The sequence below is a fragment of the Sturnus vulgaris genome, chromosome 9, assembly GCF_052056855.1.
Source record: "Sturnus vulgaris isolate bStuVul1 chromosome 9, bStuVul1.hap1, whole genome shotgun sequence".
Lineage (NCBI taxonomy): Eukaryota > Metazoa > Chordata > Aves > Passeriformes > Sturnidae > Sturnus > Sturnus vulgaris.
In genome coordinates this window covers 2430999-2446476 of record NC_142251.1, presented here as the reverse complement: position 1 = coordinate 2446476, position 15478 = coordinate 2430999, and the positions used below count along the sequence as shown (strand labels likewise).

General features: G+C 43.0%; 2 protein-coding genes across 10 annotated transcripts in view; one reads left to right on the top strand and one right to left on the bottom strand.

Moving 5' to 3' along the window:
- Nucleotides 1-260: 260 nt before the first annotated feature.
- Nucleotides 261-11767, top strand: USP1 (ubiquitin specific peptidase 1). Its single transcript, XM_014870527.2, has 9 exons — nt 261-277; nt 479-644; nt 1762-1885; nt 2208-2315; nt 2774-2934; nt 3525-4237; nt 5341-5511; nt 6610-6811; nt 10142-11767. The coding sequence occupies exons 2-9, from the start codon at nt 484-486 to the stop codon at nt 10857-10859; spliced, it is 2358 nt and encodes a 785-aa protein (XP_014726013.1). The 5' UTR covers nt 261-277; nt 479-483; the 3' UTR covers nt 10860-11767.
- DOCK7 (dedicator of cytokinesis 7) overlaps nt 9701-15478 on the bottom strand; it is a 95988-nt gene continuing 90210 nt past the window's right edge. For all 9 annotated transcript variants that reach the window (XM_088169629.1, XM_088169630.1, XM_014870523.2 and 6 more), the window contains one exon: nt 9701-14559. In XM_088169629.1, the coding sequence (XP_088025755.1) occupies nt 14517-14559 (43 nt within the window). In that variant the 3' untranslated portion in view covers nt 9701-14516. The remainder of the gene's footprint in view (nt 14560-15478) is intronic.

Sequence of the window (15478 nt, the reverse complement as noted above, 5' to 3'; positions counted from 1 at the left end):
TCCCAGCCGCAGCCGGCCTGTCCGCCGGCTCCCGGAAGAGGCTCCGCCGCCGCTCGGCATGGCTTTCGGCCGCCGGCCTCCCGCGGCGGCGCGCTCGGTTTTCCGGCATTCTCGTTGGGCGGCCGCCGGCGGGGCGGGGGGATTGCGGCGCGAGGCGGGGCGCGCGCGGGGCGGGGGGGTCCTCGTCGGCGCGCGGAAAAAAACGCGCCAAGTTCGCTGACGGTGTCCCCGCGGTCTCCATGGCAACGGCGAGCGGGAGCGGGGCCGGCATGTAGCGGTGAGTGAGGGGAGCGGCCGCACCGCGGCCTCGGGCCCCGCCGGCCGCGGGGAACATGCGGGGGGCGCGGGGGGGCGGCCCGAGCCCGGGGCGGGGGGCGGCGGGGCCGCGCTCGGCCCCCTCGGGGAGTAAATGGCGCCTGGTGTGCGCGTGTGTGTGTGTGTGCGCGCCAGGTGTGAGCGCCCCGGCCGCGCCCCGCAGGAACCATGCCCGGCGTCCTGCCCGGCGACAGCGCCAGGGCCAGCCCCTCCAAGAAGAACAGGCTGTCGCTGAAGCTCTTTCAGAAGAAGGAGGCGAAGCGAGTGCTGGATTTCATCGAGGCGCAGGAAAATGAGCCGAAGGGCGCGGAGTTCCGAGGCGCCGAGATGTGAGTGCCGCGCGGGAGAAGTTTTTGTGGCGATGTTGTGTCGGTCTCGTGCTGCTCCGTCCTCCGCTCCTTTCGCTTTCGTGTTCTCGCAGCAGTAACGTGCCGCAGCGCGCGCTGCATTCCATTAACGTGCGCTTCAGTTAAATGAACGCGCGCTCACGTTAAATTCACCGTCCGGGCAGCTTCATCGAACTGAACAAACTAATTACTGTCACCAGTTTCTATTTTAAGAAAGGCAGCTTTGCCCCACCGGGGATGTTTCGTTGGCGCAAACTTCGGGATCACTTGCTGAAGTTAGTTTTTAAAACGTAATTAATCGCTGTTACCAACTTCTAAAAACTCTTTTAAGAAAACAATTTTGCGCCCTTGGGGGTGTTTAGTTGGCACAAACTTGGGGATCAGTAGAAAAAATCGCTTTGCTTCAGGTTAATATAAGTAGTTGTGTCACTGAACTATTTATATTAAAATTTAATTTTCTAGCAAGATGATCTCTAGTGAAAATATGTAGGATCTTTAATTGTGGGGTTGGCTGTCATTCATCGGGGCTTTTCAGGCCCTGAGCAAATCCAGTGATGAATTTCATAGCTGGTGAAGGGATTTAAGTGGGAAAAAGAAAATTGTGGCCTGTTAGAAATAGTTGGAGACTTTAAAAAGTTCTGTTGTGTCATTACAGTGTATTAATCGTTTCTATCAGTAATTAGTAATAACTATGACCAGTGTATAGTGTGTCAGATTTTTTTTTTTTAAGATTTTTTTTTCTGGTTTTATGCTTTTGCTTTGTGTCTAGAAGTTATATGACTGGAGCAGGGCTCAATATAAAAACACGTTCTAGGCACATTTTTTTCTGCCCTATGAATGAATATAGCACGTGTAAAAGTATTTAAATATGAAGATTTTGATCCATTAAATCAGTCTCCTGGTATTAGGTGTGCTGGAACTTAGAGAAGGTTTTTTTCCTGTGTGGTTTTGGGTGGGTTGATGAGAAGTCACAGTGAATTCAGACACACTTTTCCACAATTTTGATCTGCATTTCTCAGTGCTGAATTCTCTGAGGTGGGGAGAGATAAAGGAGTGTTTTTTTCCAAAGTGTCTCTTACCCCAGTTCTCTGTTTCCCAGTGACCAGGTGGTTCCTGCAGCACAGCCCCCCTCCCTTGTCAGCTGTGAGAAAAAAGACAACATGTTGCCTTTTGTGGGCTTGAACAACCTGGGCAACACCTGCTACCTGAACAGTGTCCTGCAGGTGAGGCCGTGTCCAGGGGGGCTCCAAAAGGGAGATTTTGGTTAAGCACAAATGGGTGAAATCAGTTTATTCTGGGTGCAGTATAGAGGGCATCTCATTACAGCAGGGAAATAAAGATGCTGCTGCAGGAAATGTGTGCCCTGTGGTTGTCCTGATTGGGAAATTCTTCAGTTTCCATACCCAGGGCTCCTCCCTGCTGTGAAAAATCCTGGATCTTTGTGTGCCTGGGGACACGCAGAGCTGTGTGGATTATAAATGTGCATTTATGTGTGGAATAACTTCTTACCCCAGTTATTCTCATGTTTTCAACTGTTGCTTTCAGGTATTATATTTTTGTCCTGGTTTTAAAACTGGAGTAAAACATTTATATAACATTATTTCAAAGAAGAGAGAATCTTCAAAGGATGAAGGAGAGCAAAAGGCAGAAAAGGTAACAAATCCTCCTGTGTTCTTTATTTGTAATCTTGCAAGCGAAGCTGTCCTGAATGTAGTGAAAATTTAACTGACTGCTGTTTTTAAGAAGCTTTTCAGCATTGTTTTCTACACTGTTAATTCAGGTGAAGATGTATTTGAGTTGTTTTGAACTTTAGCACAAGTTTTAAAGTCTAACAGAAGAAATTTGAGGAAGATGCCTGCCCATGCTTCTGGCACAAAGATATGGAAATGGGAGTTTGGGAGCAAGGATGGTTTGGAATTTTAAACTAATGGCTGATTGGGCTTTTCTACTTGAAAAAAACCAAAATACTGTTTGAAACCCACTTGTCTCCCATAGCAGACAAAAAATTCAGCCAATTACAGAAAATCAAGGGAGGGAGGAGATAAAAATGTTAATTTATGACTGATGTGACCATTGCAAGTGTTTTTATTCATTTTACATTGTCATTGCAGGGAAGCTGTAAAGAAGATCCCTTGGCTAGTTATGAACTCATCTGCAGTTTGCACTCCTTGATCCTTTCAGTTGAGCAGCTTCAAGCCAGTTTTCTCCTAAACCCAGAGAAATACACGGATGAATTGGCCACTCAGCCCCGGAGGCTGCTGAACACCCTCAGGTACAAATCCCCTTAAATGCTGACAGAATTTCGTCTTGACATTTCCAGGCCATTACACTGCCCAGCTTTAGAGGTTAGTGGAAGGTAGATGGCCTTAAATTTGGGGTGGCCTTATAGGAAGGAAGATTTTTGTGCTTATTGTAGGCGCTGTGATGTTGAAAATTTGAAAATAAATTTAAATTTTTTAAGACTATAATGCAGAAAGGGTTTAAAACAGTGCTTAGGTAGAGAAGAGTTATTGAATTACAGAATGGTTTGGGTTGGAAGGGACTTTAAAGTTCATCCAGTTCCAGCCTTGTCATGGACAGGGACACTTGCCACTATCCTAGGTTGCTCCAAGCCCAGTCCAGCCTGGCCTTGAACACTCCCAGGGATGGGAAGGATCCCCTTGGAGCTGAGGAGCTCCACTGCTGGGTGTGTGTAAATCCTTAATGCTGAATCTTCCCCCAGCTCTGTGACAGAGAGGACTCCTCTCTATACCTGGAGAAGATCCTCCATGACTTCTAAATCCCTAATTTCAGTCTCAAATCACAAATCCCCAGTTAGCACAGGACACCAAACCCTCATTTTTTGCTTCTTTCTTTGCACAGAGAGCTGAACCCCATGTACGAGGGGTACCTGCAGCACGACGCCCAGGAGGTCCTGCAGTGTATCCTGGGCAACATCCAGGAAACCTGCCAGCTGCTGAAGAAGGAAGAGCTGAACAAACTGCCTGTGGAAGAGCCTGCAGCTAAACTGGAGGAAAAACCCAAGCAAAACTCTGAGAGCAATGGATCTGTCAGCCCTGCTGAGGAGGAGGATCCCAGCCTGGGCAGCCACGGCGGAGACGCGGCCAAGGACAAACTGCTCAAGGGAAACGGGAAAAGGAAAAGCGACGCCGAGGGCGGCAACGCCAAGAAAAAATCCAAAGTATCAAAAGAGCAAATTGCAGCAGAAGAAAATCAAAGACAAACCAGGTCCAAGAGGAAAGCCACGGGAGAAAAGATGGAAAACCAAACGGATGCCATTGCCAAGTGTTCCGGGGAGAGCGAGAGCGCCAAGCCCACGCAGAAAAAGTCGCGCCTTAGGTTAAACTGGTTAAAATCTTCCTGCAAACAGCCCAGTATTCTGTCCAAATTTTACAGTCTAGGAAAGTTAACTACAAACTTGGGATCCAAAGACCCGGGGAAAGAATATGACTGTGAGTTTGAAGAGTCAGCTGTCAAGTGCGAAAATGGTGACAGTAAAGAAGAATATCATGAACCAGCGTCTCCTGTGGAAAGCCATCATGGAAAAGGAACTGAAAAAGAACCAAAAAAGGAAGGTTGGTGCACAAGTGGATGGGCTTAAAATTAGTAGGATTAAGAAAGTACAATGCGTGGGAAGTCAGCCTTCAGACTGCGCAGCCTGCAGAGCTCTAAACACAAAATTAGATTTTTCAGGAATTGAAGATGATTTTTTTTTAGGAAAAGTAATTTATTTTTATATGTGTTTGTAATTTTTTTTCTTTTAGAACTTGACCTGTTTAGCTTAGATCTAGAGGCATTCTCTAACATTCTGTAATCATTGTACAATATGTATAAAAAGGCAGAATATTACTAGGTTTGTATTTATCACTAATTTTTGTCATCCATAGAAAGAGCAAGTGGATTCAAGATGTAAAGGGATATTTCTGGCAGAACAGAACCAAACCTCACTAGCTATGGTTTTACAAACAATATCCTCTTTTTCCCTTCCAGTTCCTTAATCTTTCCATATTCCCAACCTCCCCAATAACCAGGAAGGACTCAGGATGTATTAAAGATCTAATCTGTTTAGATCTAATAGATACCAATTAGAAATGCTAATTGGCTGGCAGGTCTGGATTTTGTTTGTCAGTGAAACAAGATACATGTTGAGGGAAAGGCATCAGTATGAATCCAGTACTTACAAATTTGGAATTTCCACCCACCAATTTTTTATAAAAAAATTGAAGGAATGAAGAGTCTTCTGCATTTCTTCTGCAGATTTGGCCAAAACTGGCCAATAAATTTAGGAAGGAGAAGAGGGCTGAGAATAAATAGAAACCAGGCAAACCCACAGTGTGGTGCTCCTTGAGGAGATCAACAGTTCTTGCTAAAGAGTCAGAGCATTGATGACAGCCAAATATTCCAGAATGTTGACACTGTCACACTTGAAGTATAAAACAAGAACCCAATCTTAGAATAGAAATGAAAGTTTGAGGCCCAAGAGACAGAGTGTCCTTATTTACTTAGAGGCAGATGATGCCATGAAAAGTGCACATGATTTGTTTTGCTTTTTAATCCCTATGTGAGCTCCCCTAAAAGGCCATGGCTGTAACAGTGATTTTCAGAGGATAACCAGGATCTGAAGGGTCTCTGGAATGAAGTGCACCTTGCTCAGGGATGTGCCATGTACTCTCTCCAGGAACAGAGCTGGCTGTCTTCGAGCTGGTGGAGAAACTCTTCCAGGGCCAGCTAGTGCTGAGGACGAGGTGCTTGGAGTGCGAGTGCTTCACGGAAAGGAGGGAAGATTTTCAGGACATCAGTGTCCCAGTGCAAGAAGATGAACTTGCTAAAAGCGAAGAGAGTTCTGAAAGTAAGTAATGCCCTCAAAAAAAGGGTTGGGAGCTGTGTTCCTGCCTCAGCCAGCCGTGGGGAAGGGACAGTGCTGCAATTAGGAACATGGCTCTTGTTTGTGCTGGCTAAAATTAGAGGCTTTATCTCTTGTCCTGATTAACTTTAGACTTTGGAAACATGGTGCTGATAATATTGACAGATTCAGATAATATTCAAATTGTTTCAGATCTTAACATGTAGCATGGACTGCCCACTATCCATCACTTAGGCACCTGTTTTCCTGCTTATGATTAGGTATTTCCTTTGATTTGAGTCTTCTTTTTTCTTCCTGGATAAGAAATTTTGCTTTTTCTTCTTTTTATAAGAGATACCTGCATTTTTTTTCTTAGAAATAAAAGAAACAAGAATCCAGCTTTTTTTCTTAGTTACTCCAAAAAAAATTTAGTATTTGATTGTTGTTACCTTAATAACATTCATATTTTGTTTGTAAATGTTAGTCATGTGGTCTCTTTCACAAATTTTATTGATCTATATGCAGTTTTTAGCTATTTTCAAAAGGAAGCGTGGCAAAAACACATCTTGAAATTCAGTATTTTAAGGGAATTAATTTTAGTTGCCATGGGCTTAATTTGGAGCAGCTTTTCCTGCTTTTGCTCCCCATTTTGTTGAAGGATTCAGAGGAAAATGTGTGGAGTGATGTTCCTATGTGAAGTGCTGCAGACAGCGGGCAATCCTGTCAGCAGTGTGAGGGTGGCAGGGGAGGCAAAATGCAAGAAGTGAGAGGGAACTTTCTGGTTATTTTGGGGGTTTGCCTTAATAAGTGAAATTCTGGTCTCGTACAAGCTCTCCATTTGCAGACATGGCAACAAAATTGTGTGATCTGAAACGAGCTTTGGAAAAATCCTATTTTTGAGTAATGATATCCATTAAGTGATGTTTTCATCCCTTCCTGAAATGCTCCAAAGATGGGAACACATCACATGTTTTGCACATACTGAGTGTTCTTTGCAGTGTTGCAGGTTTGGAGTGGTCTGAACTTGACATATTTTGTTTTGTTGCTTTTCTGGCGGGATGTAAATATTGGCATACCCGTGAACACAGCGATTCTCTTTTCTAGTTTCTCCAGAGCCAAAAACAGAAATGAAGACTCTGAAATGGGCAATTTCCCAGTTTGCCTCAGTGGAGAGGATTGTGGGAGAGGACAAGTATTTCTGTGAGAACTGCCACCACTACACGGAGGCCGAGCGCAGCCTTTTGTTCGATAAAATGCCCGAAGTGATCACAATTCACTTGAAGTGCTTTGCTGCCAGTGGCTTGGAGTGAGTATGCATTGCCTGTCTTACCAAACAGGGTCCTGCAGCAAGGGAGATCTTATCCCAAGAGCTGGAAATGTTTTGGAACTTTTCCAAATGATTTCCAGATTGGAATTAAGTCACTGGGATGCTGCCCCCAATGCCATAAAGACTTTGTGTTGTTCCATGTAGTGGCAGAAATTACCTGCAGAAAAATTGACTTTTAGAAGACTCCTTAACAAAAACTTTTTAGCTCTACTCTTAGAACAACCTGATATTTCTTAAAATTTTATTTACTTTAAATATCCCCGTATTTAAGTGGATATTTTAAGTTTACGTAAATAAAGTTCAGAGGCAGCTTTAAGTGCTTTACCAGAACAAGTAATGAGAACAAACCTGCATTTTATGGTCAGAGGTTGTCTCTGCCCGAGTGTGAGTGAGGAAAAAGAAATAATCAGGAGATACACATTTTAAAGAGCTAGCACTCATTACCCCAGAATTGACAAATTCCTTCAGAAATACTTTGGTCTCTACTTGAATGTGAACACTAAAATTTGGGGGAAATAAATCATCAGATAAACATTTTAAAGAGCTAATACACCCCCTAAAAAAAATCGATTACTTTAGAAACACAATAGTATCAGCATCATTGATATTCAATTACTGAGTAATCAGTATTATAATTGTAGCAATCCTTAGTTTTGAAAGAGGTTGTGGGAGTGTTCTTTATCTTTTTTTTTCAATACCTAAGAATTTATTTGGGATGAGAGGAAGCAAAGAAAAATCTGCCTCTGCAAAGTCTTTCCATACAAGTCCAGGATCATAACCTACAAAATTTGTCTTTTCATTGATCTCCACAGTATTTACTTAAATACTGATTTGTATATACTGACTTCCAGCTGCAAACTTAAAAATCATCACAGTTGAGCAAGAAACATGAGAATTACCTTCCATTTGCTCCTGTATTTCCTATTCTCTTGTTTCCATGAGGAAGGACCTGCAGTTAATCAACTCTCTCCTGCCTCACTCACCTCTTCTGTCCTGGCCAGCTTCAGTTTCTTACTCCAGAACACTCAGACCAATTTCCAGGTCAGAGTGAATCCAATCTCTTTTGGTTTTCCTCCTGTATCCTCTCAATCATTCCATAAATTTCCTGCCAGGGGCTACCAGTCAGAGATTAAGGAAGTCAAGAGTGGAAAACCTGACATAGAAACCTGTGATGAAGCTGAAACTCCTTCAAAGAGTTTCTTGATTTTGGGGTTGGATGTTCTATTTTGGGCAAGACCCTGTCATTGCTAAAAGCAGTAACTCTTCTACTGGCTTTAAACTTAATTTTTTTAAGATGAGAATCTTTAGACAGCTTTTAGCTCCCACAAAAATTTGGGAATCTGGTCTGCTCAGTTGTGCTCTACTGAGTTCTCTGATGACTGGGTTGTAAATAAATGAGAAATGAAGGGTACTGTTGTAAATATTTGCAGTTAATAGGGATTTTATTCATCTTTTCTAGATGCTGCTTTGCAAAGTGTTTTGTTTTAAAATAAAGCAGCCAGTGTGAAAATCTCCTTGCCTGGGGAGGAGTAATTCTCTTTGGCAAGTGTGTGTGTGGGGAAAAATGCCAGGCCATGTGTGAACAGGCTGTGAAGCTGTTCAGAAGGAATTTGTTAACTGGTAACATGTAGTTAAGCGTTTCCACTATACAAATTTAACAATCTCTGAGAAAATCAGTTTTTTGTCTTGTGAAATTCAGTGCAGTGGGTAAAATGTTACTAATTTATGGTCTCAAAAGATGTGGCTGCAGAAATCAGGTTTGCTATGTTTGAAGTGCATCAGTCAGAGCAGGCAGAGTACTTGGCATGCAATTTTTCTGTCTTCAGATTCTTATGATTAAGAAGAACAAAAAGCTAATAGGAAAAGATTTCCTCTCTTATTTCCTCCTCTCCAAATCTTTCTGATGCTGGATGTCATTGAGAAGAAAGGTAGAGCCTGCTTTTTCCTGTTTTCTGTCAATTTGGTTGTCCCAGTGTGCTTGAGTGGAACTGGATTTCTAATCCAGGCTATCAGCCAGCAGTTCTGTGTTTCTTGACTCTCTTCTGAATATCTCTATTTCTGGCTGCCGACAATAGGGATTTTCAGAAGATTTGTGTTATTTCTGATTCTATGCTCTTGTGTGTTGCTTTTTGTGGAGTGAAATGTGTATGGTGAGAAAGGTCTGAAAGGGAGGTTTCACTGAATTGGAGTGACTGAGGATCTGTGTGTGTGTGTCACTGTTTATTTCTGTGTATCAGAATTCATGGCTCAGAACAAGAGTGAAGCAGAACCAAAATTAAATCCAGGAAAACAATAATCAGTTACTGCAGTTATGCCATGGCTGCAGTTTCCTTGGATTTAAGAGTTAGATTTTCCTAGGATAAGAGCAGTGAGCTCTTAGCAACCTCCGTTTTACAGGCCTTGTCTGTACTCCCCAGTATTTTTCCCTACAACACCCTCACAGTTGAGCAAGACTGAGTCATGCCTGGAATTTATCAGGACATCACAACCTATTGTTAAATAAAGGGGTTAATTGATCTGGGCTGATGCAATGTGTAAGTCATCAAGAGCAGAATCATTCAAGGAGGCTGATGCACAATAATGAAATCCCAACACTGCCTTTATCTCCGAACTCTGTAGAAGATCCTTAAAATGAAAGGACTTCTTCTCTCCTGGTAAATTTGTGTCAACAAAAATCTGAGTATTTATATAACACTAGAGGCTTTTCCAAAGTAAATTAGCTACAGAATTGTTTGAAAAATTGGAATACCATAGGACAGCTTAGTGAAGAATCCCAGGTGAGCACCACTGGCACAGCTACAGTGCACACTGAGGGGAGCTGAGGAAAATTAGTCACAATCTCTGAGTGATATTAAAGATACTTGAAAGTAAAATAGTAATGCTTTATTTAGTAAATGACTCAGGAGGAGAAGAAAACAAACCCAGCCTTGCTTGGTTCAACCTTGGCTGTTGAAGAGGTTTTTGGTTTGTTTTTGAACAGGATGGTGAGAGAAAGAAAGGAGTGGTAACAATCAGCTGAACTTTTATCATCACTATTTAAAAATTATCTTTAGCTGATACTTTAGAAAAAAGAGATACCTGAAATCGTTAAAATTCAGAGTTTCTGGGCTGTAAGATTTAACATCAGTCATAAAAATGCCTTTCCTGACTGGGGGTGCTTGGGATGCTGGTGCTGAGCCAGGGGAGCAGGGAGCAGTTCCCATCATCCGTACCTTTGAGGAGGAAGGATATGGATGCACCTCTGGGCCACCTCAAGTGGCTTTTGGGAGGTGCTGTGGCCCGAGGTGTAAGCTGTGTGTCCCTTGCCAGGTTTGACTGCTACGGGGGCCTGTCCAAGATCAACACCCCTCTGCTGACACCCCTGAGGCTGTCCCTGGAGGAGTGGAGCACCCGGCCCACCAACGACACCTACGGGCTCTTCGCCGTGGTCATGCACAGCGGCATCACCATCAGCAGCGGCCACTACACGGCCTCGGTGAAGGTCACAGACCTGCAGAGCCTGGAGCTGGACAGGGGCAACTTCCTGCCCGAGCCGGGCTACGCCGCGCTCAAGCCGGAGCCGCTGACCGAGGAGGAGGCGCGGGCCGTGGCCGAGGACTACGACGATGGCGAGGTCTCCTTCAGGCTCAACGGCGCCGCAGCCCCGGGCAAGGTGCTCAGCAAGAAGAACATGGAGCCCGTGGGACTGCTCGGGGGGCAGAAGAGCAAGGCTGACTGTGAGCTGTGTGCCAGCAAACAGCCCAACCCCGAGAAGCTCCTGAGCGTGGCTCCCGAGCCCCGCAGCGCCGAGCCCAGCGCCGAGCCCGGGCCCGAGCAGGGCGAGCCCCCGGGGCTGGGAGCCGGCGGACTGGAGAACAAAGCGCTCTACGTGCTCCAGAGCCTCAAGGAGTACGAGGGGAAGTGGCTGCTCTTTGATGATTCCGAAGTGAAGGTCACTGAGGAAAAGGACTTTCTGAATTCTCTTTCTCCGACATCATCATCGACATCGACTCCGTACCTACTGTTTTATAAGAAAATTGTAGAGTGATGCTGTACTTGGACTGTAAATATTCGGGATTTGCATACACCTCTCTGATTGCATCCAAACTACCTGGAAGGAACAGCTGTTTGTTTTTTGAAGCTACTGATTCTTCATCTTTCTGGTCTTTTTTTTTTTTTTTTTTTTCTCCTTCGGTGTCAAGTGGCTCGACTTGAATTAACGAAACACGGCATAGGACTTGACTCACACCATAACTTTTCTGCTGGAGAATAGTGCTCTGACCTTTTAGAAATACCAGTTTGTATAGATTCTAAACGATGCCTACAGCACCCAGTAGTGGTTTTAATGCAGCTCTAGGTCTCAGACATGCCTATTGTATTATTAGCTTTTATTTTCTTTTTTTCTTCCTTTTTTTTTCTTTTTTTTTTTTTTTTAATAAAAGTTATTTGTATTCATACCTTGGAGTAATGTATATTAACTAGCAAATTTCATCAGAAGTTGTGTATTTTTGTAACTTGGGAAGTAACATTTCATATCTAGTCTTTGGGTAAGGGACGTGGTTTATTCTCCTGCTCCAGTTCTTCCCTGTTTCTTGTAAGTTGAAGCACAGGAAAAGGGTCTGGGAACCTTGTCCAGAGCATTGGAGGGAACTGAATTCATGGAAGTGTTTGACTGGTCTAATCTGCATCTTGTTAATGAGCAAAGTGTAAATAGGTGTGATTAATCCTTCAAACCAGAGGCAGAGTGTAGTGTAATTAAAATAATTTTGTACTTTGAAGAGTGAAGCCCTCGAATCTGCATCTCTGTTTGGGTTGGTTGGGAACTTAGTGGTGACCTAAAGTTAATTTGTATCTGGAGCTCACTGAAACGTGGGGGAAAAGGAGAGTATTTGGCTTTGATGCTTTGTTGAGAATGTACATATGAAATAAAAAAGTTATGATCTGCATCTGAGACAAGCAGCTCAGCCTGTTGTGTTTGGAGAGGGGAAAGCAGAAAGGGAAAGGGTCTTGGGAACACTTACAAAAAGGCTGGGATATTATCTTAAAGAATTAAAGTGCTTTTAGAATTCATTCTGTGGTTCCTAGCTGGTTCTTGGGACGTATCTCCTAATTTGAAGGTACAGGGGGGAGGTTAAGGGGAAACATTGCAAAACCAAAAATATTTGCCACTAAATTCTAGAGATGAAAATCCCAAATTGTCTGTCAGAAAATAGAAACTGACTTCTTCAAACTGAAAATTAACAAATATGACTGGAAAAAGGGGACTGTCCAGTCTGTCCCAGAATGGATGGAATGACATCAAGTGTTATGCAGGCTGTCAGTATGCACTGGATATATTTAACTTTTTTCCACTACAAATTAATTTATTTACAGGAAAACCCCTAAAAACCTCTGCCTAGTTAGTTCTGTAATGCTTAATTTTTACTACCTTTTATTATAATTTTGTATAAACACAGAGGGTAAGTCAGGAAAAATTTCTTTCCGTGTATTTTCCATGTTAAATTTGACCTCTGATTGTTGTGCAGGCCTTGATTTCGCAGCATAAAAAATCTGCAATGACAAAACACACTTTCCCTTTTCCAAAGCATTGCACCATGATAATAAATAATTTCAGAGTCTAAACCAAGAAAAAGCTACATTACAAAAATATCAGTAATCTTACCTTGCAAGGGCAGCCCAATCCCATTACAGAATGCCATTTTTTAGGCTTTGCTGAATTTCAGCCTGCAAATGAAAGTTTATTTTTCCACACCTGGTGCAAGACTTCATCTTTTTCATTCAACTGCAGCATCAGGAATGTTCCAAGGAAACAAAATACCATTATTTACACCAAAATAGGATGTAAGAAAACCCAGCTGCCTTCCATCATCCCAGTACAACTTGGGAGGAGATTCTTTGTGGCAGCTGAAGAGAAAACAGCCTCAGCTGGAAGAGGCTGAATGAAAACCCCTCCTCTGGCACAGGGAGAGGGACTGGGGGTGGATTTTTGGGATATTCACTCAAGCACCACTTGCCAAGCCCCTGAACTTGTTGTTTGTAACTCCTGTCCTGGAGCAGAGCCGCTGTAAATTAAAGTTTCATCCTTGCATGGCTCCCAGGATTTGTTTGCTCTGTGTAAATATTTTTAATGCCTCTTCCTGTAAATCTCTTCCAAAGCTGTTCCTCCTTCCTTAATATTTTCCATTCTGAGATTCCCTGACTCTTGTAGCACCTCCAAGGCCTTGTCAACACCCCTTGGAATATCCATGAAAAGGTTGGAGTTTTCTTTCTGCAGGAAAATCCATGCAGGTGTTCCAGTGTTGTACCCCATAACACAGAACCAATTCAGGATTTTTCTGTTCCAGGGAACCTTTCAGAGCCTGGCACACAAAACACCACCACTGTGGAGCTGTTGGGATAACAGAGCATGGGAGAAGTCTCCAATAACCTAAAATAAGTATCAGGAATTTAAAAAAAAAAAACCCTCCCCACCCTAAACCTTCAGTGCTGCTGCAGAAGGGGGGCACTTCACATATAAACCCATTTTTCCTTCTATTTTTATATATTTTATACATATGTTTATCGAATTCAGGTTTTGTGTGTATATCTTTTTTTATGCATATTTAGGTGTTTATGGAGAGACAATAAATGTGTTTAATCACACACCACCTCTTCCAGGGGACTTTGTTCACGACAGAGAGGGAAAATATTAAGGACAAGATTTAGGAGTTGTGGACTCAGCTCCAAATCTGCTATTTCCTCAAAGTGCTCTGTTAGACCCCAGAATCTCTGCTGTAAAACACATCTTTCTCCACATAAACAGCAATGCAAAGAATGCTTTGTACCCTTTTTAACTGTGATACCATTTTAGGTTCTTTTACCCTGTGAAATTAGGCTTTTAATTAAAAAATGGACATAAAATCAGTTTAGTTCCATGGACAGTGCTAATTCCAAGGGGTGAGGAGATGCTGGGACCTCCCAGCTGGTGGAGATGTCCATGAACAAGTGAAGCTGAAACTTCACCTGATGGACTGAAGGAGGTGAAGAAGGTACCAAAGCTGTGCCTCCATCTGCTGCTGGCTACAGGTGGAATTATTTTTTTGTTTGCAGCAAAAGAACAGGGATAATAAACAATCAGCACTTGGTTAATTAATGTTACCATGACTTACCTTGCTCTGAACCTTTTCCCCAAGGATGCTGAGCCCTGAAGTCCAATGCACAGGGAATTAAAGTGTAAACATTCACATATTTAATAGTACCATCAAAATAACCATCAGCATCATCACTACATTAAAAACTTCCAAAATGCATTTGCGTATGGTCCTAATATAAATTAAATATAGGAACTAAAAGTAAAATAAATTTAACATTAGGTAATGCTATAAATAAAGGTAAATGCGTTTAGTGTACCTTTGAGTCATAAAAATGCCTTAAAAAACAGGTAAGTTTACAGCTCATCACCAATACTCTGGATACCACTGCCATGATGGTTTGTTTTTTTTCTTTTCAAACATTGAGAAGTCTACATTTGACAATTCAGAATGATTTTTTTGGCCACTGAACACTTTGATGGAGGAAGAGGTGGGTGGGATGTCCAGGATGAAGTCCAAGTTTTATTTCACAATAAAACTTCTTTGATTCCCAGCGCTGATAACAAGGCTCTTTTTCTTTTCAAAACCTTAATTTTTTAAGTGCTTTTTTTTTTTTATTTTGGTTTTTAACTCGTTTAGATTTCCATTTTGCGAAGGCTCATCCTGCTGAAGGAGTCTCTGAGGGAGAGAAAATACAATGATGAACTCAGATTTTCCATGGTGAAATAAGAAGCCTCACCAGATGAATGATTCTGAATTGATTTCCAGTATTTCCTAGAGCTGGTTACAACGAAAATTAAGTCCACTGGAATTAAAACTCGTTGGTTCTCCAAGGAATTTGGTTTGGGTTTGTATCTGGGATCATCCAGAACACTGACAGAAAGTTTAATTCCTGTGTACACACAGAAGCAGCACAAACCACCTGCACGACTGAAATCTTATTTAAATCTTTCAAACACATCCCTGAAGTGGAATTTGCCAGGAACACTTGGGAGTTGGACTCGATGATCCTTGTGGGATCCTTCCAACTCAGGATATTCCATGATTTTCAGGATATTTTATGTCCTACCTGTATTAAGCTCCCTGCACAGGAAGATCAGATAATAATTACCACACCAAAAGCATTTGCAGGGCTCCTGGCTGGGTAGGGAGGGAAGCTCTGGTATTCTCACCATGCCAGACAGGAAAATTTGCCAGGAAACAGCTGGGACACAGAGCTGGGGATAACAGAGCATCCCAAAGCTGGGCAGGGAGGGAAGGGCACCTTCCTGCAGCACTCACAGTCAGAAACCCCCTCAGGTCAGCTCCAGGAACATCCAGCCCTGCCCTGCTGCCAGGGAACTCCACAGCAGTCACAGATTCCCTGGAGAGTTCCTGCTGGGAACCACTCCTGTCCCTGTTCTGGGAGCCACAGCCTGGCTGGAAATTGGCTGTACCCAAAATCCCCCTGCTCATCCATGACCTGCACATGGAGGTTTTGGTCACCCCATCCCTGGAATTTTTCCAGGTTGGAGCACCCTGCTCTGGAAGAAGGGGTGGGACTGGATGATGTTTAGGATCTTTCCAACCCAAACCCTTCTGTGATCCTGTGATTCCC